Raw genomic sequence first — 26906 nt, forward strand, 5'->3', positions numbered from 1 at the left:
ATAGCTAAGGTGGCATAGCTTCCTGATAATCATCATTATTATTATTTTTTTTTTTTTTTTGAGGTAGAAAGCCATATGATTCTGACAATTTGTTTGAATTAAGGAAAGCGATGGAAAAAAAGTGAAACATGTTAACTAGGGAAGTAAAGGAAAGTCAGTGACAAAATAGTGTTGAACGAAGTGGAAGAAATTGAAGAGAAGTGAGAGAAGTACAAAATTTGTTAATTTATCCAAATTCACTTTCTCAAAACTCAACGAAGAGGAAGTTAAAAAAAAAGGTATTTATAGCTTATTTGTTCTATAAATTCCTCCAATTTACATTGATAAAATAAATGTTGAGTCAAGAGTGTATCTGCCAAACCAACATATGAGAATAGGGCTGCGTACTTGAACAAGCTAGGTAGCCACTTCTTTGTCAACTCTGTTAGCTTCTCCAAAGAGACCTGAGAATCTAGGAGGGCCCTATACTTTTTATGTTGAATCTCAACTTTGCCTTTGCTTGTGGTTTACTCAGCACAATGTGGCATACTGGTTTACCTATTACCCTAGAGAGTTTCACATACAACTTGCTAAAGCCCTTTAATTTCCAATAATTGCACATAAGCAAGCTATTTCCATTCTATTAATTAAATTGTAAGAGCATTTGCATCGGACAATGCAAAAGAGAGAAAAAAAAAAGTACTTAGCCGTTTGATAAGATTGTTTGTATTTTTTTTTAAATATGTGTGGGTGAAAAAGTGTATGAAAATGCGTGTAATGTTGTTTAAAAACTGAAAACATGTTGTTAAACCACTCTACCAAACGAGACCTTAATTAAATATTCAAATCCCAAAAATCCCACACAACAATCAAGGTAAAGATGTGTAAATTTGCAAAATTACTACAGTAATTGTATAAATTTACACTGACATTATTTATTTTGCCTTTAGTTTTTTAATTTTTTTTATATATTCCAAGGATGAAGGAAGAAAGTGAATTATGATTGTTCTATATGAAAAAAAAAAAAAATTACAAATCAAGAAAGTTTATATTTTAATGAAATAAAGTTTAGAATAAATAATTTTATGTGGGTATTTTGAAAAGTGATTACATTAAAATAAAAAAATAAATTCTTATACTAAAACAAACAAACAAAAAATGTACACTATGACGTGAATACTCTAAATATTAATCAAACACCCACCCACACACTTTATCCTATAACTACTGACTCATGCATCAAATCATCTACTTTATCCCACATTTTAAAGTGACAAACTAGTTTAGGTTATAAAACTTCTTGGATAAGACCTCCCTAAGAAGTCATTAGCGTGTATTTTTCTGACTTTTGAGAAGTATATAAAAAAATCAGAATGTAAAAGTGTGTTTTCCCATACACTCTTCAGGATTGTGGAAGTGCGTATTTCATGGTTTGATTTTCTGTTTCAACACAATAGGAAAGGAAGATGCATCGAGCACTGTAAAGAAAAGTGACAAGCTGTCTAATCAGCAATCATGCACCTTAGGCAAAAATGTTGAGTCGGCAAGGCTTAAAATTAAAAATACAAATTTTGCACTATATTTAATAGAAAATTCAAGATACTACAGATAAAAATAAATTTCAAAAAATGCAATTCTAGAATATTAGATTGACAATAACTTTTATATCAAAAATTAATTTATTTAAAATAAAAATTAATAGCTATATTATTTGCTAAAAAGTTGAGACCAACAGTTAAAAACAAAACTTTGTTTAACAATTCCTAAATATATATTGAAATTCAGTACACACTTAATTGGTTTTTTTTAAATGAACAATTCAAAAAAAAAGGTTGGGTTTAAATAGATATAAGGTACCACAGAGGATGTTATTATAATTTAACTATCACTTTAATCTGGCTACACATTTAATAAAACAAAGAATCATATATTGGTTGATTTGGTTCACTTTGTTAGGGTTGAGAGAGACAAAAATTAAATTACACGCAATATAACTTTTTATGAATGTCATAGCTCTAAATAACTTTCTATTAGATTTATACTTTAAAATTTTCACCATTTTCAGATCAATGGATTTTAAGGTAGTATTTGATCATGGGTAAAAGTTTGATTAGGGATGGTCTTAAGGTTCGTGGTGTGGTGTTTGTCTTGGGCATGCTACCTAACTTTATACCGAAGTTTAGAGGGTTCAATAATACATCAACAAATTTATACAATTTCTATTTCTTATATAAAAAATAATAATAATACCTCATTAAGAGGGCTTAAACCAATGTGATGACGTAAGCGTAATTTGAAGATGACTAAGTTAATAGTGATTAAGTGCATGATCTAAAATAAGGCAAATTGAGGCTAACCCGTAGTAATAAATTACTTAATAACATACAGAAAAGTAAATTAGATGTATGATTAACTGATTAACTGAATAGGATTAATTATAGAGAATTAAAGCATTGGAAATTTGGAAGTTGACTTAATTGCATTAATGTGACAATAAAACTACAATCGAGGTTAAATCTACATTAAAAGGGGAAATTAAAAGGATAAACAAACAAAATTAAGGTATGACTGTAGTAAAGGTGCCTCGCTTCTTTTATTTTTATTTTTTTGAGAACAAGATGCCTTTCTTTTGAACTATCAAGTATCAACCTTATTTATATTATTGAAGGTTTGATGGTTATTAATAGTTATTGTAGGTCATGTTCATTCTTGCCTTGATCTTTTAGGACACCTATTTCCATACATTGTCGCTCATTCATTTAAATTTATGATCTTTGATTTAGAACAATTATCTAAGTAGACTCTAACACCCTTCATTTATATTCATGATTTCTAATGATTGTTTGATCAACCAATATTTGGCTGCCATGTAATACACATATGTTTAAAATATGACTTTGTTAAGCTAAGTTGTACCCTTCGCAGAATACATCATCATCAGTATGAATTTATCATATTTGAACTTTGCTGATACAACTCATAATTCTCAAGAAAATTGCATTATAACAAATTAAATAGAAGAGATAACGATAAATCTAGGAATCAACATTTAAGTTGCTTGAAATCAAATTACAAAACAGGGGGAAAAAAACTTAGGAATTAACAGTTAGGGTTGTTTGAAATTATTATCTATCTATTGGAGACAATTCAAGTGAAATTTTATTAATCAAGCATCCCATCACGATACCTTCGAGCCAAGCAAGGAATTGAAGGACATGCTTTCTAGGCAAGCAGGGAGAATAAATAAATTTCTAGACTGTCTAAATCAATTATATAAAATCAATAAAATTTAGGTTAAATAACTAATTTGGTCCTATAATTATTGGGGGAGGGGGGGTGGGTCCAATTTGGTGTGCGTTTGGAAGGCAAGTTTTTTGGACTTTTTTATCTTTATTTTCGTGAGTCCCACACCCAAAAAAATTTCCTCTCATTTTCTACAATTTTCAATAAATAAGTAATTTGCAAAGCTCATCCAAACGCACTTATAGTTCCTCAATTATTTATTTTGTCAATTAGTCTCAACTTTCAAAATAAAGTCAATCTTATCATTGAGTTTAATAGTTGAAACTAACTTGAATTTGGCATGTTAGCACTTTCCATAATAACCTTTTAATGTATGCTTCATTGGTCATATTCGTGAATTTTGTTAAAATTTAAATGAAAAGATGAGATCTAAAGGTAAAATTGATTTCATTTTGAAAGTTAAAGGATGACGCAATTAATAATCTAATGATTAAATTGAACTCTCTCTTTTTATCTAAATAATTGTAAAATTAACATCAAAGAGAATCCAAAAATACAGTCTAGGAAGAAGAAGCCCCCTCTCCAACAGAAGGATTGAGCACAGAACGTGAAATGTTGGAGATGAGTGTCTTCCTTACAAATTACAAGAAGTTGCCCATTTGGCTACTTCATGGGCAAGAGAGCTCCCTGCTTTCTTTAAATGGGTAACCTTCCAAAAGGCAAGAAATTTTAAAAGAAGTAAAATATTTGCAGTAATGGCAGCTATAGACCAGTGGGGCAACACAGTAGAGCAGCTAATGGGTACAATTACATTAAGAGCATCCCTTTCTAGAATAATTGCCGAAAACCCTTACTCTTTTGCCATTTTAATGGCTAATAAGTAATAATACTGCTTGTGCTCCAACGCACAAAGCACAGAATCCCCCACATGCATTACTCAGTCCATGCGGAATTCAATTCCGTTATCTGTACACACAGCAGTGAGGTATACTTAGACTATCCAAGGAATTTCTCACGGACTTGGCTTGATTTCAATGTCTCGTTGTGATGGTGACATATAGCCAAAATTGGAGACGTGTCCTTTCAACGCACTAAAACATTGAACACAATCTCTTTCCTTCTCATAGTTGCATCAAAGTTTATATTTTACCATTCTTTCAAGGAAGTATTTGATATCAAATGATACCACGTCAACCGTATCAAAATTCAATAAATAAGCTAATATGCGCAAAAAATAACTATCTACTAACACCCTTTAAACCTTGAGAGCAATAGTGAAATGTTGATATAATTATTTTGCACACATATCTCTCAATTATTGGATTTTGATATGGCTGACGTAACATCACTTTATACTAAATACTTTTTTCCTACTTCCCTGATGAGATTTCTGCTCTTTCTTGCCAACCGTGCCATCTTTGGTGAGTTGTAGTCACTATTGATATCTCTTTGCCACCACAATAGGATCAATTATGTGTGGATCCAGTTGCATATCACAAATATTTTCACAGCAGAGCAAAAATTATGTTCATCTTCCCAAGAGATCTTAAGGCTGTTGAATTAAGCCAATCCAACTACTCATGGATTTTAATCCAAACTCATGGAAATTGATTGGCCAATCAGACAAAGACCACACTATTTGAGCCACAAGACAAGAAATGAAAAGGTGCTCCGCAGTTTCCAAGTCCCCATAACTAGCAAACAAGTAATATCTTCAATCTCAAATTTGTTCCTAAGCACCTCAAGAGCTGGGACCGCATTCCATGCAATTTTCAAAAGGAAAATTTTAAGTTCATGGATTAAATTGAACTTTATATCATAGTTGGAGAACCAAATATTGATAATTTAACTAGAATTAAATAAGATCCATTAATCAACCGAATCTAACCGGCACTGGGTCTTCGGTGTTTAACATTATATTTGGGAGCCTGCATACGGTGTCTGCATAAAGCTTTTGGATATGTGATGCTAAGCCTGACTTTCAGAATTCTGCTCAACTGGGCTCCACTATATCAATCCAGTCCACAGAAAAGTAGAGATCAAGTGATTAATGCCAGAGGGATGACTGAGATACCAGTTTTTTAAACTAAATTTCTGAAACCCAACTGTCAAGAGTCTTATAACTCAATAATGTTATTGAGACAAATATTTTTCGCAAATCACCTCTACCCGTTGTTGTAACTATCTCGACTTATAAAGAAAAAAATAAATCTAAAACCCAGATAGACTAATTTGGGTATTAGTTTTGGTAGATTGCCATTATGCTTTAATTATTCATTGGTAGAGACTAGAGAACATAGTTCTTCTACAAGAGCTCTCCTAGGGTAACGTAGGGACAGATTTTTAGCAACGGCTGTCATCCCTTCTCAATGAAATATCCTTTTCTTTTATAAAGTAAATTGTCCGAGCGATTGAAACAATGTTGGCCAGCATAGAAGAGTAGGTATTAACCACAAAAATATGTCTACCTAAGCACCTCAGGCATGGCAAAGCAAAATAGAGGCAACATGGAAATCAATGAAGGGAGAGACTGGCGTTCTAAAAAACAGATTGATTTAGAATTACATAATGATGGTAGGAATACACTTCAAATTATATTGAAATACAAGGTAATGAAACTACCAGGTACAAAAAAAGGAAGTTGGTGAAGTGCCCAGAACTCATTGAATCCAAGGAACTTCAATCTAATCAGCAGAAATTCCTTGCAGAAGGGGTCATCTATGCCGATATTGCTAACATATGCCGAAGTTTAAATGTCCATATATTTACAAGTGCTTACCTCCAAACAATCTCTATGTGGCTCTCATTAATCTTCATGAAGCAATCTTGAAAATCTGCAGAGTGACTAGAACCAATTTGAAACACTGAAGTCCCGTAGCTTACTAAGATGTTTCTCCATGTCTTCCCTGGTCTTGTCCCACTCTTGTCTCTCTATCACAGTGGAAGGATTATCTCTCTCGCTCTGGAAGCATATAAGGGAACAATGTGTCAGAACATGCTGACATGCAAAAGAAATAGACTTACAGATAGTGATAAAGATCAGGGATAGTCACCAGAGGAATTATTTTGAAGGAGCTCCCTTTATCTCGTATTACAAGCAAGTCACTCTTTCTATCCCTATTTCTTCCTCCTGGAACTGTGACCTACAGAAGGTAATATCAACCTTTTCAAAATAAAATAAATAAATCTAATAAGTCACAACATGAACTAGAACTATAAAAAGATTGACAGGCAGAGAAAAAAGGATTCCTCATGTACTTGCTAAAACTAAAACCTATGGTACAAAGAATCACATAATGAAAAGGGATTCGGTCATGATGGTCAAGTCAAACATCTTTATCATTAGAAATCTTCACTTCCTTTTCAGGGATCCTTTTTTTAGGGGAGTGGGGAACCTAAAAATTTTCACCAATAACCTTAAGCATCACCACTTTCATTTTGGAAACATGGTCCTACAACTAAACTGCTTAAACAAAGTGATTCATCAAAATCAAAAGGTAGCCAAAACAAGAGAAAAGAAAAAAATCAAAACTCCAGAGGTAAAGAAGCAAATAACCACTCCACATCCACAAGAAGCATAAGAAGAATAGTCATCGGAGTTTTAAAACTAATATTCACAAACAAATATCCTCACCAAAACTTTAGCTCTGGTAATTGATTTTGTTTGGGAATCAATAACATAAATCTCCTCAAAATCAAGCACGAACTCCGGGTCATCCAACCTGCGGTTCCTATAGTGCTTCGTCAAGAAAACCTGGAACAGAAATGCAGCCCGGTGATGCTGTTGCTAACAGTAAAGAATCAGGAAAAGAAGAACTTCATCCTTTCAGTTCTTAATATTATTTAATTAGCATCTTGAGAGAAATCAGCTACAATATTGAAGGCATTGTTAAAATGACCTTGTTATCCTATCATGTCATGCTATCAAATAGATATCCTGAAATTTATTGGGCAGCTAAAGGGCAAGGCCACACTGATATTTTCAATGTTCTCGAAGTATTTGAACTTTGGGATTTATCGAACATATTGCATGTCTGTCCAAACAAACAACGGTGATTTCAGCAGCCAATGGAACTGCCAAAATTGTTCCCATGCAAATAGGAATTTTAGTTTGGACATTTCCTTATAGCTTAAACCTAAAAGAGAACAAAAAAATAATTGAAAAGATATGTGCCTAATGTTTCTTCATCAATATGAAAAGTAGGTTTGCCCATGCTATGACAGAGGCTAAGGTTTTCTACTTTCTTACTAAAGAATATAAAACTGTTCCCTATTCTTTTTAGTCTTTATAGTAGAGATCAATTGTAAATCATATGTAACGTCAATGATTTTGCATCCTTGTGAAACATGTTCAGGTACTTAGAGTTTTAAATACTTCTCTCCTTTTACAATAAAAAATTCCTCTTCTCCCATGTAGCAGTCCCCTCCTCCACCCCATCTTTTCCCTCTCTGTTGCTTTACTATTTTTATCATCAAGTATGTTGTGAGAAGAACTGCAGTCTCTTGTTTCTCTTTTCTGATTGTATTACAAATAAATGAAAAGACCAACTCTAACAAATAAATTTGAGAGTTCCTTTACTTTAAAAAATTTATAAAAAGGGAAGGGGAGGAGGAGGTTGAAAAATACAATCAAGGGTTAATTATAAGCCTTCTTCCTATCAAATTTCTGATTCATTTCAATCTCCAGGACAAAAGAATAATAGGGTGCCTGTCCCTTCCCAATACTCTATCTCCCATCTAAGGGGCAACATACAACTTGGCTACAGACGTTCATGCTGCCAGCCTTACACAGTGGGCATAAGTGCAGCAAGCCCTCTGAGATTAACACTGAAACACAATCAAACCCTCTGAGATTAACACCGAAACACAATCAAATTAGTAAGTGTGTGTGTGTGTGTGTGTGTGTCTATATATATATATATATATTCAAAAAGCTTCTTATGATCACACTGGACACGTCATGAAGCTAGTTCACTCAGCAAGACTACCTACTAACCAATTTGTCACACAGATTAAACACAAATAGGCATTCACAGAAGTAGCTATGCCACATACATGCCAAACTATAGTATTATCCACGATCACAAAGAAAGCCTACAAACGATGCCCCAACTTTTCTAGAAGAAAATGGCAAAAGTGAAGAATATGGCAACCCAATGCATTATTGAACATAAGTGAGAAAAATAAAGACTGGCTACTATCTCAAATAATCTGTTAAACAAGAACCTCCGGCTTGCACACCAAATGTCCAAAACAAAAATAAAAAAGCCCCATCTTGTATTGCCAAAGAAAGTTGAACTCTTCTCTAACTCTAATGCCATGATCTACGAAATGCCTTAATGTCTCTTAATAATGATCTAGGATTTAGGTACCATAAATTGAAATATATGGGTAGTTCAGCAATTATGTAAATGGAAAAATCAATTTTAACACTAACTAGATGACGCAAAACACATAATAAAGCAATAGTAGTTTACTCATACCTTAAAGATCTCCCTCTCGGTTTTATATAATGGATCTCGAGGCGCATCAATGGGCGGTTCTGTGACATTGTAGCATCCATAATCACTCATTGCACAGCGAATGTACTATAAAATTTTGACATAAAGAGGAAGCAAAAAGAAAACCCATTATTAAAAAGACACTAAAATTGAATGTGTATATGTCATTTGCTTCACCAAAAAAAAAAAAAAAATTACCTTTTGAGGCATTGGAGCAAGCACTTTGGGAATGGCATAAACATCAGTATCAGGAGGAGTAACATACATCTACAAAACCCAAGAACCAAAATCAAAATAACACTAAAAAAATAGCCAAAACAAAAGCACAAGTATTAGAAAAAAATGCACCTCTCTGAAATCATAGACATCGTTATCTGGGTCAGGGGGTTTTCTGATAAAGAAATCGCAGTGAAGCAAGGAAATCTTGTGGAACTCGTCCTCGTTAATTCTATAATCGACGACCATCTCGGAGTCCCAACCTTGTGTAGACACAAAAGTCTTGCTTTGTACCGTGTCGATGTCTTCGTCGGCAGTGGCAGAGAGCGAGGTGGATTCGGAGTGGTATTCGATGTCGAAGTCTTTCTTGTTGTCGACTTCCTCGAGCTCGTCCTCGTCCATGTCGTAGTCGTCGGGGCCGGCTCCGTCGCCATCGCCGTCATCAGCGCGGGTGAGGAATGGGTTGTTGCGTCGGAGAGGAGTGGGAGTGGGAATGGTGCGTTTGAGGAGAGGCGGTGGTGGTGGTGGGGAGTGGAAGAGGAGGGAGGAGTGTAGGGTGGTGAATGTGGGGAGTTTGTATGGTGGTGAGAAGAGGAAGGTGGGGGTGGTGGTGATGGGGAGAGACATGGGTTTTGGATTAGGAGGTTTTGTAATGGAGGAGTGAGAGAGAACGAGCAGAGTGGAAGGAGCAAGGGAAGAGTGGATTAGATTTTTTTTTTTTTTTTTTTTTTTAATGAAATGATATTAGACCAAAATTGGAATTTAACCAGGATTTTCCAATTACCTAGTTAGTGGCTAATATTTTCAAATTATATTTTTTACTAACATCTCGAGCCTAAAATGTTCAATTTTTGGGCTATAAATTAAGTCTTAGAGGGTCAGTTTTCATGTTCTAATCAAATTTAATGTGGCGTTTTTTCTACATGGCGCATGTTTGGAAATCGAGTCTCTAAGACTCGATTTATAAACCAAAAAAATTATAAGTCTCAAGTCTTTCCCAGAAATAACCAAAAAAATTTTAAGAAATCTCAGAGAGCTCACCTAACCTCGCCCGAAAAAAATTTAAGAAATCCTAGAGAGATTCAAGGCTAAAACAACACAACCTAACCACCACCAGGCTACCACAACCTAACCACCATCACATTCAATCCCACCAATCAACCCTCAAAATAAAAACCAGAAAACCATAAAAATGAAACCAGAAAATTAAAACAAAAAAATTAAAACTCAGAAAACGTAGAAAAATGAAACCCAAAAACCAAAAAAATAAAACCCAGAAACCATAAAATTAAAACCTACAAACCAGAAAGTTAGAACCCAGAAAATGCAAAAAAATGAAACCCAAAAAACCAGAAAACCAGAAAAATGAAACCCAGAAATCCAGAAAAATAAAACCCAAAAAACCAATCAATCCACCGTTGTTGGTGACGATGAAGGATGAAAAATAAGGCTGATTGAGTGGAGGAGAGGCCGGTCTGACCTGTGACCCACGACGATTTGACCCACGACCCACGGAAATCTGAACTGACCCACGACTAGCCACGAGCACTAATGGCTACCCACGCCCTATGACCACACACGGCCCACGCCGAGCTGAAGCCACCCACTCCGATCTGTTTCTGATTTTTTTTTTTCTCTCTTTCTTCTCTAACGAGAAGGTGTAAACTGTAAAGGGTGTGCCATTATATTTGTTTTGTAAAGGGTTTATAAATCGAGTCTTAGACACTCAATTTCCATGTGTTCGCCACGTGGAAAAAATGCCACATCAGACGTGATCAGACCATGAAAATCGAGTTTTTGAGACTTGATTTATTGGCCCTAAGTTGAGTCCTTTAGAATCAAGATGCTAGTAAAAAATATAGTTTGAAAAATTAGCCTACTAATTATAATGTTTGAAAATCATGGTTAATTTCTCATTTTGGCCTAGTTAATTTAAATAATTTGTTTTGGAGGGAGGGAGTAAGCCAGGCGATTGGGTTAGGATTAAAAATTAAAATTATTTTACTATTAAAATTATTTTTGCTATTATTCATGGGTCTCACTGCATTTTTTGACACTATTTACGACTCCACTGTACTATTTCAATTAACTTTTACCTTTATCTATAGTACTTTCAGTAATAATTTTTCAGTTTCAATAAAATAAGCGGCATCCAAACATACCCTAAGTAGACAATAACTTTTAAGGATATTACAAGTTTTATAACACGGAGCTTACAAATTGGTATGTTGATAATAATAAAAATAAAAATAAACATTCATTAGTTAAAAAGTTAAAGGTTTGAAATCTATCAATCACATTCATTAACATATTAATTTATAAAATTTATGCACTAAAAGTTGTAGTGCCTTGCATTTTCTATGAGTCAAATGACAAATGGGTATGGTTCAGACTAAATCTAGACACATGTTTAAAATTTCCTTCGTTCTTTCATTAAAGCATTAGATGGATGTTTTGCCTATGAGAAATTAGTTATTGGTTTTGGAGTAAAATTTAAATACAATGTCTTATGTGCAATACATTATATTCTTCAATAAAATTGAAACACATGATTGTATTGAATTTGATTATTCATGGAAAATAAAAAATTGATTGTATCTCATTGGCCAATACAACCATGTATTTGAGTTTAATTGGGAAACCTAATGAGTGTATCGAACTTAAGGTATCATATTTGAGTTTTAACTAGGGTTTGGAATAGCCTTCCATAGTAGTTTTGTAATCCTTTTTGTGAGTAATGAGTGTACTGAGATTTAGTGGAGAAAGAGAGAGTGAGTGAGAGGCAAATTGTGAGTTGTAGTTTAAATTTCCCTAAAGAGACTCAAGTTCCATGTGTGTTATTTAAATTAAAAAAAAAAAAAAAAAAAAAAAAAAACACAACCCATAGTGCCATTTCCTTTATTAATCTTATTATTTTTTGTAACTTAGAACTCAAGTCTCCAAGACTTAATTTACTACTTGGAAACTTAAGTTCCAACTTTGGGCACGAAGCAAATTTTTTTTGAAACATGTCACATAACAAAAAAGTTTGGAAATTAAGGCCACAGGGCAAAAAAATTAAAATGAATATCCATATGATCTCTTATAAAGTAACTGCTTTCCTAATTAATGCACGTAAACATTATGCGTAAATCAACAATAAGTAAGGGGATAAGTGGGTCTTCTTAGTGGAGTCCTCGAATTTGTTTGAAGTCATTGGTAGGTTTTCCATTATGTGAGATGGAATAAGATAGTGGTAACACATTGGAGACCTTCCATAGTTGCCCATTGTACGATGCTCTAAGTTGAGTCCCATACTTTTGATCATCTTTAAATAGCATTTGCTATGAAGCTATAACTAACTTTTCCTTCCAATGGTCCAATCACACACATTAGTAGTCAAATTTTGAGAGATGCTTATACCTAGAGGGTGCCTAATTAATGTTTCCTCCTATTAGCCTTATTTTTCTCCAACAACTTAAGGATTTGGATATGTCAATCATAACCCCAACTTGCATAAAACTTTCAACACCCATCTCTTCGTCAAACTTGTCAACCTAACAATTGTCCTAAGAATTTCATTACCTTTTTGGTCATATACCTAACTAGAAGTTCATGAATTTTGACCTATAAAGGAGTTTGAGAGAACTTGACCTCTATTAAAGAGGTGTTCCCCTCCAATCATTTGAAAACTACAAGATGTTTTCTCATAGTATCGAGGATGGTTAGTACCCATTCTAGACCAACTTCATGCTCAAAAATAAAAACTTTCCTATTCTTGTCAGTGTCTTTTACTTCAAACCAATACCCGATTGTGCCATAATAACGTGAAGGTTCAAGCCACCAATTCAAAATTGAGATTGCAATTGGTAACACTTTTGCAGCAAATATTCCACCTATTGCTTTAGTAAAGTTTGCTCAATTAAAGGTTTTGTCTACCATTTGTTGACAATCTAAGCTAGCAGCACATCTCAATTATATCATATATATTCTCCATGGTTATATTTAAAACACCTAATGTGAACATATAAACAAAATAAGGCAAAAGGAATAAGCAATGTACAAGAGAAAGAAACAAAAAAAGAGAGAAGAAAATAGGATAAAACAAGCCCTATTGATATATAGAGACAACAAGAAGGGGCTGCAACATTTCACTAGGACAAGTACAGGGTTCATCTAATGTCTAGGGTTTGATGTTGCCACTTGCCACACCCTAAAACTAAGAGAGAGTTTTTGTAGTTGTACATATCATTATGTATGTGTGCAAGTTATATACACAACTAACAACTCTAGTAGAAAGTGCCAATTTATTATGTGCAAACACTAAAAAGAACCTAAAAATAAATAAATTAAATGCCAACTATCTATATAGTCTATATTATATATATATATATATATAATAAAGAAATTTGACTTTTGGTTGATCTCATAATATATGTTTACTTTTATGTTTTGGTTTATATTGGTTTTGTTAACAAAATAAAGTAAAAAAGTTTACACTTTACAAATAGCTAGTGAGATATATCTAACTATTAATGATAGAGTATAATTAAATTAAATTAATTTTTAATATTTAATTAAATTTGGATAGGTGCAGTGACTAGTAAATCATTTAAGTACATAATCAAAACTTAAAGTTATTTAAAAAAATTATGTTGGTCGTCAACTCATGACACGCACACACATATATATTTGGTTGAAAGAAAAAATGTGAAATCTTGAGAGCAAGTCACTTTCTATTGTGACAAGTTAAACCCTTGTGCTAGATGGCTCCTCCAAGCCCAATACTAATGCGTCCTGCATGACTCAAACCCAAACGCTAAAGGTAAGATGAATGAGGTGTTAACCACTACTCCCACCTTGAGGTCAATAGAAATATTAGACTTGCAATGACATGAACAAAAATCATTAAAATAAAAGAGTCCATAATAATTAAATTTGGATAGGTGCAGCGAAAATCCCTAGTCAATCACTTAAGTCCATAATCAAAACTTAAATGTATTAAAAAGTTTATGTTGGTCGTCAACTCATGACAATCAACCTCATTTGTTTTGATATAAATTATAGAACCAGTTGTGTACTGTGTACAAATATTATATACAAATTGGTTGAAAGAAAAAATATGGAATCTTGGGAGCAAGTCACTTTCCATTCTTTGCGCTAGATGGCTCCTCAATCCTCAATACTAATGCATCCTGCATGACTTAAACCCAAACACTAAAGGCAAGATGAACGAGGTGTTTAACCACTAAACTCCCATCTTGAGGTCAATACAAATATTAGACTTGCAATGACATGAACAAAAATCATTAAAATAAATGAGTCTATACTGCTAATTTAAAATTCCTACCAACACATGTTGGATGGTAAAAATCTTATATTAAGAAGTGATGTGATAATTTATTAGAAATTAATGGCTTAACCTAAGAAAGGTGATTAGTGGACTATTTTATAAACATTTTTTTTAATGTCCTCGGCTCTTTGCACTATCGCAGTACTTTGTTGGCGTATTTATTTTTTATTTTTTTGTTGGCGTATGTTGAAAGCATACATTTGAAGCAAGTTCAAAATATGTGCAGATTCTAGAGCATGACTCTGCTATATAATGCAAATGCTAACACCAAGTGTTGTTTTTATAGCCATTCAATAATTCAATGCGGTCTTTGAAATGTAAAATAAAGACAAAATGATTTTGGTGATTCATTTTTATTTTGGGCCCAAATATATAGCTTTTATTCTTAAAGGACTACATTGGCCCCTTCAAATTAAATCCCGTATGTGTAGCTGAAAGCCACAAATCAGGGCGGCAATGGTTTGTCTTAAAAAGGCTAAGAGCCAAATTCTAGATATTTCCCCCCTTCTGCTCTGAGTGTACGAAATTGTTTCTTGTAATAATACATTTTAAAGGTAAAAATAAATTTATAACTATTTAAGAAAGCAAAATTAGATCGATTTCAGTTAATTCATCTAATAATTTAATAAAGTCTTTTATTTTTGAATAAGAAATCTGACTAAATTACAATTAAATTTATATTATTTGAATTAACTAGATAAAATGATTTTTCTTTATGAATTTATAAAATTAGATTCATTGGCCTTATATTGTTAAAATTATATATAGTTTTTATATATAATTTTTAATTCAAACTTAAAATTATACCTTTTAGTTGGGGGTTGAATTGTCAACTTCTGTTCACAGTCCTATAATTGTTAATTTCTATCAACTTAGTTATTTTGTCAATTACATTAAGTCCAATAAAACTATGTCATATCACATCACATGTGTAATAATGTAAATAAATGCTATCTTATCAATTTTATAAATGACAAAACTTAGTACAATACTTTAAGTATTGTTCCTTATGTTTTCCTATAAAATAAAAAAAGTCGGATTTTTTAAACACGTCAACAAAATAGTTCTCTAAACAGTGGTTGTTAATTAACTCAACTAGTAAAATCTCTTATCGTTGAATAAGAAATTTAAGGTTCAATTTCTAATTACATTAAAAAAAAAATTAATTAGTATTTTGGTTGAGTAACAAAGAATATCATTAAAAATCGTAAAAAATAAAATCAGGCTCCTAAGTCCTAATCCCTAATTCTTATATTTTTTTAGCCCCATCTCCTCTAGTCAGACATGGGCTTTGGACCCAGCCCATGACATGAAATAATTTCGTGCCATCGCCTTCCCAGTTCCCTCCCTCTCACTTTCTCGGGAAAGAAACAGCAAGAAAATTTGTAGTATTTTTTTTTTTTTTGAAAAATACTACTCAAAATAAAGAAAGAAAAAACAAAGAAGCCCCCAAAATTAATTAGTAATTAAAAACCTTGCCTGCAGTTAAATTAAAATAATAAATAAAAAATCCCTCGCAGTAAAATACAATATTGTATCCCGCGCAATCTCTCAAACCCAATTTTTTTTTTTCCCTTTCTTTTTTAAGTTTCTAGGGCTCAAATACCCTTTTCTGCCCTATTGCCTATTGCCATGTTCTCCAACCTTCGATCCCAATAATCTTCTGCAATTCTCTCGGCCATGGAGGAAGAGAAGAAGAAGGCTTCTGCTTCTGCTTCTGTTGGTGGCGGCGAATCGTCGGCGTCGAGGGCTTCGTCGTCGTTTGTGAAGGCCGGGACCGGCAAATGTTCACGGTGGAGCTCCGACCCGGCGAGACCACCATAGTCTCCTGGAAGAAGCTCTTGAAAGACGCTAACAAGGTCAATGGATCCGCCTCCACCTCCGCTCCCGAACCTCCCGCCAACGCTCACCCCGCCTCGAGTCCCGCCTCGCTCCGGTCAGTCTCTCTCTCTCTCTCTATGAAAACATTGTGTGATACATAGCGTTGATTGTAAATTTTATCAATTTGATTACTTTCTGTGTATGTGAATTGGGGGAGCTTTGTGTACTGGCTTACATCTTTTATGTACATGTGAAAGGATTTGGGTTCGAAACCATTGTTTCGAAGAAATTTGTGGTTTTTTTTTTTTTAATTTAAATTGGGTTTGTGGATAGAGGGGGTTAGGGGATGAAATGAAAATGCTTGATTAGGAAAGGTAAGGGTTGACCATTGTGTTTTTCTTTTCATTCATTCATTGGACTGAACTCAACTCGGGTTAACTGAACTAAACCTTAATCCGAACTTTGATTGGGTTGGTGTCGTGTCCTTCTTTGAGTAATGAATGCCAGTTAAATAATCTATTGAGGAATTAGTATCGGCAATTTTATGGTGTTGTTTGCACTGCTGTATATGGTTCCATGGAAGAATTTACGCGTGCGTATTATTATGTCTCACAGAAAGTTCAATTCTTGATATTGTGTGGTCATGTGAGCTTTTGCATGTTTGGATTCTTGTTCTTAACCCTTAAGTATTGCACGTGAATCGTGCTAACAGTATTCTAGGATACTATTGTAGTTTTAACATATAGCTCAATTGGTGTATGCACTTGGAATGAATAATTCTATACATATTTTTATAATAATATCATAAATGCTCTCCTATGATAATTAATTTTCATGTGTCTAATTTGTATATGGTATGTTGTCATAGTTATGTTTTGCTTGGAAATACTTGGATTTATGTCAAGATGGCCGTATGCATATGTAGGACAATAAAATCTTGTATCTAGGTCTTTGCACTACTTGTTAGTGTTAAGAGTGTGACCTTATCTCTATTTACATCAGTAGACAACATATAGGATCTTGGTTATGGCAAGCATTTTTGTTCTTGTGATATATATATTTTGTTAAATTTCAGTCATCTGTTTTTCTGTCCAATTTCCATGTGCCATTCGTTGCACATGGAGTTGTGGTTTCTTTATACACTATAAATTCTTACTTGCACTTCATCTTTAGGGACAACCGACCGAAAATGAAGTGACTGATGAACCTGGTCCGCATCGTTTTAGTGCTGTTATTGAGAAGATCGAACGTCTCTACATGGTATGTATCCACACCCCCCCCCAATCTTTTGGTTTTGTTTAGTGAGAATTTGTTGCAGAATCATTGATTCTGAGATACGTCTTTTATTTAATATGCAAGAGAGTATGAGAATATTTGGAATGCATTATGCTAATATGACAATGAATAATTCTTAGGGTAAGGATAGTAGTGATGATGAAGATCAACGTGATCTTCCTGATGATGATCAGTATGATACGGAAGACTCTTTCATAGATGATGCTGAGCTGGTAAGTACTATTGTCATTTTGCATATCCACATTGAACTTTGTGGAGCTCTAAGTGGCAGTGTTCTTCTCATACTATGGGTGTCTTAAGGTGTATACCGCTTTTGTAATGTTCCTCTTTACCTTTACTGCAGGATGAATATTTCGAAGTTGATAACTCAGCGATAAAACATGATGGTTTTTTTGTTAATAGGGGGAAGTTAGAACGCATGTGAGTTTTTTTTGAACCTTTACTTGATTCTATTCCTGTCATTTGAATTGCATTCGTTAGCTGTATGCTATTCTTTTTCCTGCTTCTTTATGTTAGTCTGTCAAAGAGGTGACATTGCCAGAACCTAATTTTCTTTTTGATGGCCATTGGTATGTAGCCTTAAGTTTAAGACCACAATTTATTCCCTGAAAATTCTGGCTTTAGTCATATTTGAGTTCTGCCCTCTTTTAATGGAATGAATCATTTATTAAAACATTGGAAATATTATCATATTGCAAACCATTTGGATTTGACCACTGCTTTTTGATGGTTTCAAAATAGTGAAAAGGTAGCAAGTACTGCAAGGAATTTCACAATTTTTTTTTTATAAATTTTTTTAACCGGTATATTTTTTTAATGTTAATTTTACATACCTGCAGTTATTTGTAACGCATATAAAAGGTGGAGGTATACAAGATTTGATGTAGTTTCATGATTACTATTTCTAATGTTTCAAGTTGACCTTTGGGGATTTACTCTTTCAAGTTGTTTTCATTGTCATAAAAATCATGTTTGTTATGATCATGACAAAACTGTTGTTAGTGGTTTGTTTTTATTCCATTGATTTGAAATATCTTAACATTTGAACATGAGAAAGTTTCTCTTCAGGTTCAATTCTTATCATGAGTTTACTTATGTGTTAGTATGTTAGTGGTGGAAGAGTGTTGCCTTGCCTAAGCCTTAGAATGTTACAGTTTGTAGCCATGAAGGGGCACTCAGTTGGGGATGCTTTTCATAATGAACATAACTACCAATATGAAGAGAGTATTGGACCTATTGGTTCATTGAGACTTACAGGAAGTCTTTATTGGTCATCTCTATCTCCTTTTTCTTGTGTGTGTATATCTGCATGCTTTCGTGTATACACTTAGACTCATGTTATTCTAACTAGCAAATGTGTGTATCTGTATCTTATCTTTGGTTTTGTCTCTTCAGCAAGGTTTTGTCACTGATATCAAAATAAGGATATGGTTTAATTGTGCCCTTTTGTCTTCCTTACGCTCAGTTTGTTACCTGACTATAAATCTGCTTAGAAAAGGTTTTCCTTCACATAATACATATAAACACAGGAGTGGGGGTTTAGCTCTTAGGTACAGAAAGAGGTAGAGTGCAAGGATGAGGCAGACCAGATTCACCACTGAATTATGAGTTTATTCTGATTTGTTGTTGTTTTTTGTATGATCAATTGTGGTGAACTGTCAATGTCTGTTCAGGCTGAATGCTGATATTTTTAAGATGCTCAAGATCCTAGCTGTGTGGTAGTAATGGTATAGAGATGGCTTGCTGCTTTACCCCCCTCCAAATAAGTGACAATGGATGTCAATAAATCACCATTATGGGAACATATTAAAGGAATCATTAAGATGGGCCCATCCATGTACATACAAGCAATACATTCCAGGTGCAATAAATCAAAAGCCTTAACCATGGGGGTTCTGGAAAGTCGAAAGGGTTGATTTAATCTTTATGCACCCTGCACAACTCTACACTTGAAGCTTTCTCTAAAAATACAACCAACACCTTGCCAAGAGCCTTGTAGTTCAAGTGGCACCTCTTGGTGTTTCCAACTGGGACATCCAAGGTTCAAATTCTCACCCCCCACCCCCCCCCCCCCCCCCCCCCAAATTATTGAATTATCAATAATAAAAAAAAAAATTTGGCCAACACCTTATTCATCAAACATTCTCCTATATCTCCTTCCAAACCCATCAAATGAGAGCCTGTGGAACTCCTTATCAGACATCAGTATTTCAACTGGCAGAAAACCTTTACTAGTCACATACTATGTTATCATCATTCATCTTTTATGGTTCTTTTAATAGTAAGTGTTGGTGATCTCATTATTTTTAATTACTTTGATCTATCCCCTGGAGTTATTTGCTAGTTATGTTAAGAATGTTGTTATCTTAATGTTTTTTCTAGAACAATCTATGCCAAGATTCTAGTTGAAAATTTCGTGTATCAGATTTCTGAATAAGTTAAATTAAAGTATGTTTTGATCTGTTGAGTTTGGCATTAAAAAAAAAAAAAAAATCTTTTCACTGATTTTTCCCCCTTTTACTAGAAACGAACCTGCTGTATTACCTAATCAGCAACCAAAGAAAAGGCGCAGAAGAGATTTGGAAAAGGGTCATGTTGAAAATGATGATCATCATGCACCATCTAAACACGTAAAGAAGGGCAAGACGGCAGCCACAAAGATAGCAGCAATGTTTATGAAGGACTCTACTAGTCCCTCACAAAATTTGGCTGTAACAAGTGAACAGTTTCAAGATGTGAAATTTCAGAATCAATTAAGTGCTCCTGGAATTCCTTCCAAAAAGAAATCTGTTGATACTAAAATGGCATTTGATCCTTCCTTAAAAGCATCTAATGGTGATGCTTCTGTATCCCTAGCAGAAGTCAGGGATATTGATAAGCAGAAGACTGGAGCAGTTCATTCTAAGAACCTTGGTGACAAATTGAAAGATGCAAGTGGACCCTTTGACACTTCACACCAAAAATACATGGACAAAAGTGCTTATGCACAATCTAAATCTCTATCTGGAAAACCCTTGAACAATGTTGATCAGTTGGAATCATCAATTAGGCCAAAGGAAAAGAATGGCATTCGTGAACTGTCTGATAATAATTTCTCTGAGGACAAGTATGCAACTGTGCAAACAACAGTAAGTTATTCATTTATTTATTTACTTACACTTATCAAAAAATTATTTATTTACTTATCTATTCAAATTAAATAACCACTATATTTCTTCATTCATGAGTTGATCATTTGTCTGCTGTGAACTACATGATGTGGACACCTGGTGCCAAAGCCCAATTAGCCAATTCCTAAAAATTTACCTATAAGGAAACATTTATACACCATGTATGTGTGTGTTAATATTAAACACGTTAATACCTGCTTGAGCTATATCCATTTCAAGATACAAGTTAGAGGAAGCAATAACTATCTAATTAGGGCAAATGAGTGAAAGCATATTTCAGTGTTTACTTTTATAAAATTCTGGACTTGAAGAAGGGTTTATGTAGACATAATATAGTAGTGTCTGATAGGGAGGCCTTTGAGATTTATATATCTTTTTGAATGAGATGCAATAACTTTATCTTAATCCTGATGTTGACATGCACTTATCCCAAAAAAAAAAAAAAAAATCCTGATGTATACATGTGCAAATTCTCACATTATCAATCTACTTGATGTTTTTGCTGATTTGTGTTCTTTCTCAAAATCCGACATTTGTATTTTATTTTTTGTTACCATAATTCTGTTTTTAAGTCAGGTCAGTCAATGTAGTTTGGAAGTAATTTACTTTTACTTAAATCTGAAGCATTATGAAGACAGGTTTTCCAGACTAGTGCAGCCATTTGTCAAAAGAAAAAACTGACGTATGTTATTTATATCAACCTCTTTAATTTTCTGTGAGCTGTATTTGCTTGTCAAAAAATTATTTCACTAGGTTTTAGAGAGAGTTACCACGTCTGAAGAAATTTGACACATAAAATGTATAATAATGCCTTAATTTTTGTAGAACTTCAGAATTTGTGCCTGACAATGTAAAGACACTGCCAGACGCAGCTGTAAAAGTTACCCTTCTTCCCTGTATTTCCTTTGTGCATTCTTGAAATTTTAGTTTGTTGCAGCTGTTGTTTTTTATTTAGTTGAGTTTGAGGAAAAATGGAAGATGCTACTAGCCGATGAGCTATAGCCTAACTAGCACTTCCTTCTCCAATAATAATGTGATGGAGGGTGAGGTTGTGGGTCCAAGACCCTTTGGGTGTGTGTGTGTAACTTATCAATAATAAAAAAAGAAGCAGATGCTACTACCATGTTTTGGCTAAAGGGGACCTTTCTCACTAAGTGCCTCATTTCTCTCTCTCTCTCTCTCTCTCTACTTTCTTGAGATAGCTGCATTATCTTCTTATTACAGATTACAGAAGTGATGGTAATTTTTTTTCCTTGTATATCATGTTTGTTTTAGTTTTGATGTTGTTTCATAAATTCATGCAGAAGGTAACACACAGAAAGGATGGTTCTAATGTTAGGCCAAAAAGCTCACTCGAAAAGGCCATTAGGGAGTTAGAGAAGATGGTTGCTGAATGTAAGGCTATAAATTTCTTGTGACAATTCTATTTTTTATACATGGTAATTCGCAGAGTTTCTTGCAAATAATCAATTGCTTTTTGTGTAACATATTACAGCAAGGCCACCAGCTGTGGATAATCAAGAGGCAGATAATTCATCCCAGGGAGTTAAAAGGAGATTACCTAGAGAAATAAAGCTGAAGCTTGCTAAAGTTGCTAGATTAGCGGTATTAGAGAAGAGCTAACATCACTTTGTGTTGTTTTGAAAATTTATATCATGACCTCAATGTATATGCATTTGTTTATATTACACAAAGCTTTTGAGGAAGTTCTATGTAAGCCTTTTGTTTATTTTTTGGATGCAGCAGGCAAGCCAAGGGAGAATATCGAAGGAGTTACTTAACCGTCTAATGAGTATTCTTGGTCATCTAATTCAGCTCAGAACATTGAAGGTATCACCTTCTGTTTATTGTTACTTTATTATTATTCTTTGCCAGGTAAAAACTCACACCCGAGGGGATACAAACCTCCACCCTCATCCACCACTCCATAATTATGGGGAGTGGAAGTGCCATTTGGCCCAAAGGCCATTGGCAGGGTCATCATCTTCTATGAAAACAATGTGACTTTCTGGTACTTGTTTCTCCAGATTCCAGTTGCTGCCTCAATTTTCCTTTAATTTACTTAGGGCAGGGGTGGATGAATATTGTGCTTATTAATGCCGTGGTCAGAGCTACAAGCTTTTGAATTTTGATATATAGTTGAGGCCTTCGATACCTTCTTGGCAGCTACTGGAATTTTGAATTTTACTTCATGGAAATTTACTAGCTCTTTATGTTAGCATGATAAGAATGTGATAAACTTCATGGAATTATCAATGTGGTTAATGATAAAGTTTTTTTTGTCACTGTTGTTTCTATGATGGATAAATAAAATTGGTAATAGTTGTACATTCTTGTGAAAACTTAGTCATCAAATTGTTTTTAACTGGTGTTCTCTTTTGCATTTATTTCATTTTTGGTGTTAATTAATTTGAGGTTAGTTAATTAATTTATTTTAAACTTAATATACAACGATTAAATGATGGCAAGAACTTATCCATTGTATTTTGCTACAGAGAAACTTGAAAGTCATGATTAGTATGGGTCTTTCAGCAAAACAGGAGAAAGATGATAGGTTTCAACTGATAAAGAAGGAAGTAGTTGAGATGATTAAGACACAGCCACCCTCTTTGGAGTTGAAGGTGTGTTTTTTTTTTTTTTTTTTATCTCTCTCTCTCTTTGTGAATGTGCCTAGGAGTCTTGACCTGTGTTGTGTTTCAGTGCTATTTTTTTCATTCTCTTTTAGCTGGATAAAAGTGAAACTTAATAGTGATAGTGGACTGAGCTTCTTTGATGGGACACAACCAGACGGTTTGGTAAGATTTACAAGAGACAGGAATCTGAATTCTAAAGCATGAATTTTAATTTGGGACTACGATGATTCTACAAGCCCTACCTGGGATTTATCTAACTAGTGTGATTGCTGGTTGATAATTGCTTTGGGCTTTTCAGGTTGACTTCAAGTGGTTAACCATCTTGAAAAAATCTATCTTTCTTTTGCTTTGTGGCCAATGAAATTTATTATTTTTGAGTCTTAAGTTAAATCTTTAAGTGTTTTATTTGATTTAAAACTTGGGTATTTTATGGTTTCCAGCTAAAGCATTTTGTAACCAACCTTTGAAATAATGAAAGTTTTTGTAATTTTTCTGCGGCCATTGTCTGAGTGCTTGAAGCATTCAAACCTTAGCTGTGAATCTAGTTCTTTTTCCCTCTTGTTCCCCTTCTTCCTTTTCTATTTTCTGATTAGAATCGGTCAAATAACCTAATACTTTCAACCTTCAGGCCCTCCACCAAAAACCCCCCATTTAATTTCTTAGCCCTAACCCTAGTTCAAGATACAACCCTATCAGCCAATTTGTTCTATATCATTCTTATTTATTTTTAAATTTCACTTGATTCGCAATGCTTCTTATATTACTACCAGAGTCAGTATTGTGATCCCCTTTTTCTTTTTGCTCTATGTAGGATCATTTCTTCCAGTAAATTAAAGCTACTTGTGTCTTTCAAGTTCAGAATGCTATGTTCTGGCCTAACTCTTGTCTTAGAGGAGTGCCAAGCACTGTTTAACCATGTGGCTGCGGTCAAACTCTTTGTTTCTCCTGACCAAACCATCTTAAAATAGAAAAATACTTATGTTCATTTATCACTATTGAAATCAGATTTATTTTATTTTTCACAGAAAACTGATTGTCTATTATAACAGCAATGCTTAATAGCTTTTTTTCTTGTGATGCTTGGTACTGTGTCTCAGTCACAATAGTTTCTAGTGAATTTACTGGAATTAATGTGAAATGCATGATATGTTTCCCAGGCATTTGGGCAGCAAGCGGGAGCATCGGATGATTTTCAAGAACTTTGTTCTGAAGAAAAAGGAGTCCTTAAAAAAAAATTTATTATGGATGTTGCTATGGAGGACAAGATTTGTGATCTTTATGACCTTTTTGTTGATGTATAGATTCTTGCTTTCTCTGAAAATTTTGTTTCTTCATGGTGGAGGAAAATTTTCTTATTTTATCTTAATTCTCAATGGTTCTAGGGGCTGGATGAAGATGCGGGTCCACAAATTAGAAAGTTATATGCTGAGGTAATTCAAGTTTTATGTATTTGTTTAGGGTCTGTTTGGTTAGGCGTTATGGGAGCTAAAAGTGCTTTTTAAAAACCCAAAACTCTATTTCACAACATTAATTTCTCATAGTTTTTTTACAAACGCTTATTTTAAACACAAAACACAAATCACAAATTTGCAACAGCTTATCTAAACCCACCATTAGTTTCATTGTCAGCATTTCCAGGGCCATCTTGCTGCTTCTGCCATTTTAGATATTAAAGATTTAATGAAGCTGCATGAGATGGCCATAAAAGCGTTGAAATCGGCTTTTCTAGTAGTTTCTCATCAGTTTGTTTAGGTTTTGTGTTTCAGTTTTGGTTGATTTTCTCAAAATATGTTTATTGCATGAGATAGGGCAAGTGACTTCTATTCTCTCCTCATACATGTTGAGTCTTGTATTCTGAGGTTTATGTTGACTGACAATTTTTTTGACATGCTTTCTGATTATTCTCTCTGGATTTATTTCTTTAAAGAGCCCTTCTATCACCAAATTTTTTTGAAGCTCTCTTGCTGGTTATGGTTTCTGTTCATTTAAACAAGATATATTTATTATTTTATTATCGTTATGATTGTCCAAACATTCCTCAGTAATTTCCTTGCTTTTCTGATGTAAAAATCCTGTCTGTGGTTCAGCTTGCGCAATTGTGGCCAAATGGTTTCATGGACAACCATGGGATAAAACGAGCAATTTGTAGGGCAAAAGATAGGAGGAGGGCATTGTACACCAAACATAAGGTATGTGTTAGGCATTTGGTTTTGGGTGTTGGTAAGGCTTCTCGTGCTTCTAAGCTTTTAATTCCTATCTATACCATTCAATCTGTTGACTGGAAGATATTTCTTGTGCAGGCTGAATATATAGTTGTATACATAAGGGTTATGTGGTGTTGAATTGAATTCGTTCTTTTAAGTAAATGGCATTAGTAAAAACCTGGAAAATTGAACCTGTTTTATAATTGTAATCAATAAAAAAGATATCCTACACTTTGTGGTATGCTCATTGGTTTTGGGCTGTGACCTCGCGGTATGTACTTAGACATGTCTCTATACATGTATGTATGAAAATCATAGTGCTGTTTATTCATGGTAAAAATGTACCGTACCAATTCTGTATGAGATCTCTTATACCTACCCCCCCAGTAGTTGTGGGACTGTTTTGAAGTTAATATAGTTTGGCTTAATGTAACTTGAGTATGAAGTCATCATAAGTTTGTATGATTTGAAATATTGAAAAAACAAGTGAATTTTTTTTTCTTAATTACCGCTTATTTTGTTACCCTTGGCCTCCTCTTCGTGCTCTTAGGGGAGTAGAGTAGAATTGGCTGAAAATAAACTAATTTTGAGCTAACTGTACTCTACTTTCCCTGACTTCCCTCTCAATTCAAATGGACCATTAGAGGCAATGTTGGCTACAATATCTATACTTATTAAGGAGACTTTAACTGGTGAGTGGTGAAAACATTTGTCATAAACTGATGGTAATAATATGGTGCTTGTTACCCTGAAGGTGTTTTTCAAGTTGATTCATATCTGTTTTTATTTATTTATTTATTTATATTTAATGTTTGTGTAGGAACAGGAGAAAATCAAGAGGAAGAAGATGTTGGCACCTAAAATAGAGGAGACTGTTCGAGTTGAGACTAATTCAATAGCACAGCCGCAGCCTATGCGTGAGCGCTTATCTACTGAAACTGGCAGTCAGGGGTTAACTTCAGCAAACAGGCCTGTCTCTAGTACAACTGCAGCAGTCAGGGCACACAGTCCCTCTACGAATGGTCCTCTTAACCTGGACAAGATAAAACAAGAAAAGTTGAAGGGAACATCAAGCAATTCGCTGGATGATGCAAGGGTGTCTGACGGTGGAGTGACAAAGAAGAAGGTAAAGAGGAAGCCGGAAATCGAGTTGCATGAAACTAATTTCCGTCCAGATAAGTTACCTTCCCAACAGGGAGAAGAAAAACACAAGCCCCTCAAGCAGGCTGCAGCTCTTCCCCAAAAATCAAATATTCCGTCAACTGCGCTTCCAAGTGTTGAACAGTCCAGCTGACATGATATAGCTCAATTAGGAAGTTTACCCCGTTAAATCTTTTGCATAACACAAGTATTCGTATTTCAATCTTCTTTTCTTTTTGGTGGGCTTCATTCATTCTGGCCAACTGATTGTTACCATTTTTGTAATTATATGTTCTTTAATGGTGCCTTGTGGATTAAAGATTTATCTTCAATAGAGATAACAGCAACAAGCTATGCTTTTCTTGTGCAAA

At 34.1% G+C, this 26906-nt stretch overlaps 2 protein-coding genes across 3 annotated transcripts; one reads left to right on the forward strand and one right to left on the reverse strand.

Annotated features, from left to right (window-relative positions):
- Positions 1 to 5753: 5753 nt before the first annotated feature.
- Positions 5754 to 9660, reverse strand: LOC111999261 (PLASTID TRANSCRIPTIONALLY ACTIVE protein 6, chloroplastic). 2 transcript variants are annotated; one of them, XM_024031384.2, is made up of 6 exons: positions 9072 to 9659; positions 8922 to 8990; positions 8706 to 8810; positions 6857 to 6976; positions 6276 to 6365; positions 5754 to 6184 (listed from the first exon to the last, which is right to left on the reverse strand). In XM_024031384.2, the coding sequence occupies exons 1-6, from the start codon at positions 9564 to 9566 to the stop codon at positions 6068 to 6070; spliced, it is 996 nt and encodes a 331-aa protein (XP_023887152.1). In that variant the 5' UTR covers positions 9567 to 9659; the 3' UTR covers positions 5754 to 6067. The 2 variants fall into 2 exon arrangements, with proteins under 2 accessions (XP_023887152.1, XP_065627332.1); XM_065771260.1 differs by lacking the exon at positions 6857 to 6976 and having other exon boundaries at positions 9072 to 9660.
- Positions 9661 to 15562: 5902 nt separating this feature from the next.
- On the forward strand, positions 15563 to 26906 carry LOC111999260 (ubinuclein-1). Its single transcript, XM_065771266.1, is given in 15 exon segments — positions 15563 to 16042; positions 16045 to 16182; positions 16185 to 16207; positions 17266 to 17352; positions 17508 to 17600; positions 17732 to 17808; positions 19913 to 20516; positions 21863 to 21953; positions 22054 to 22163; positions 22305 to 22388; positions 23054 to 23179; positions 24349 to 24486; positions 24574 to 24621; positions 25279 to 25380; positions 26216 to 26906. Coding segments are annotated over 15 exon segments (2286 nt in total). The 5' UTR covers positions 15563 to 15951; the 3' UTR covers positions 26690 to 26906.

Source organism: Quercus suber, unplaced genomic scaffold (assembly GCF_002906115.3).
Source record: "Quercus suber isolate HL8 unplaced genomic scaffold, Cork oak 2.0 scaffold_4, whole genome shotgun sequence".
In the NCBI taxonomy this organism is placed as follows: domain Eukaryota; kingdom Viridiplantae; phylum Streptophyta; class Magnoliopsida; order Fagales; family Fagaceae; genus Quercus; species Quercus suber.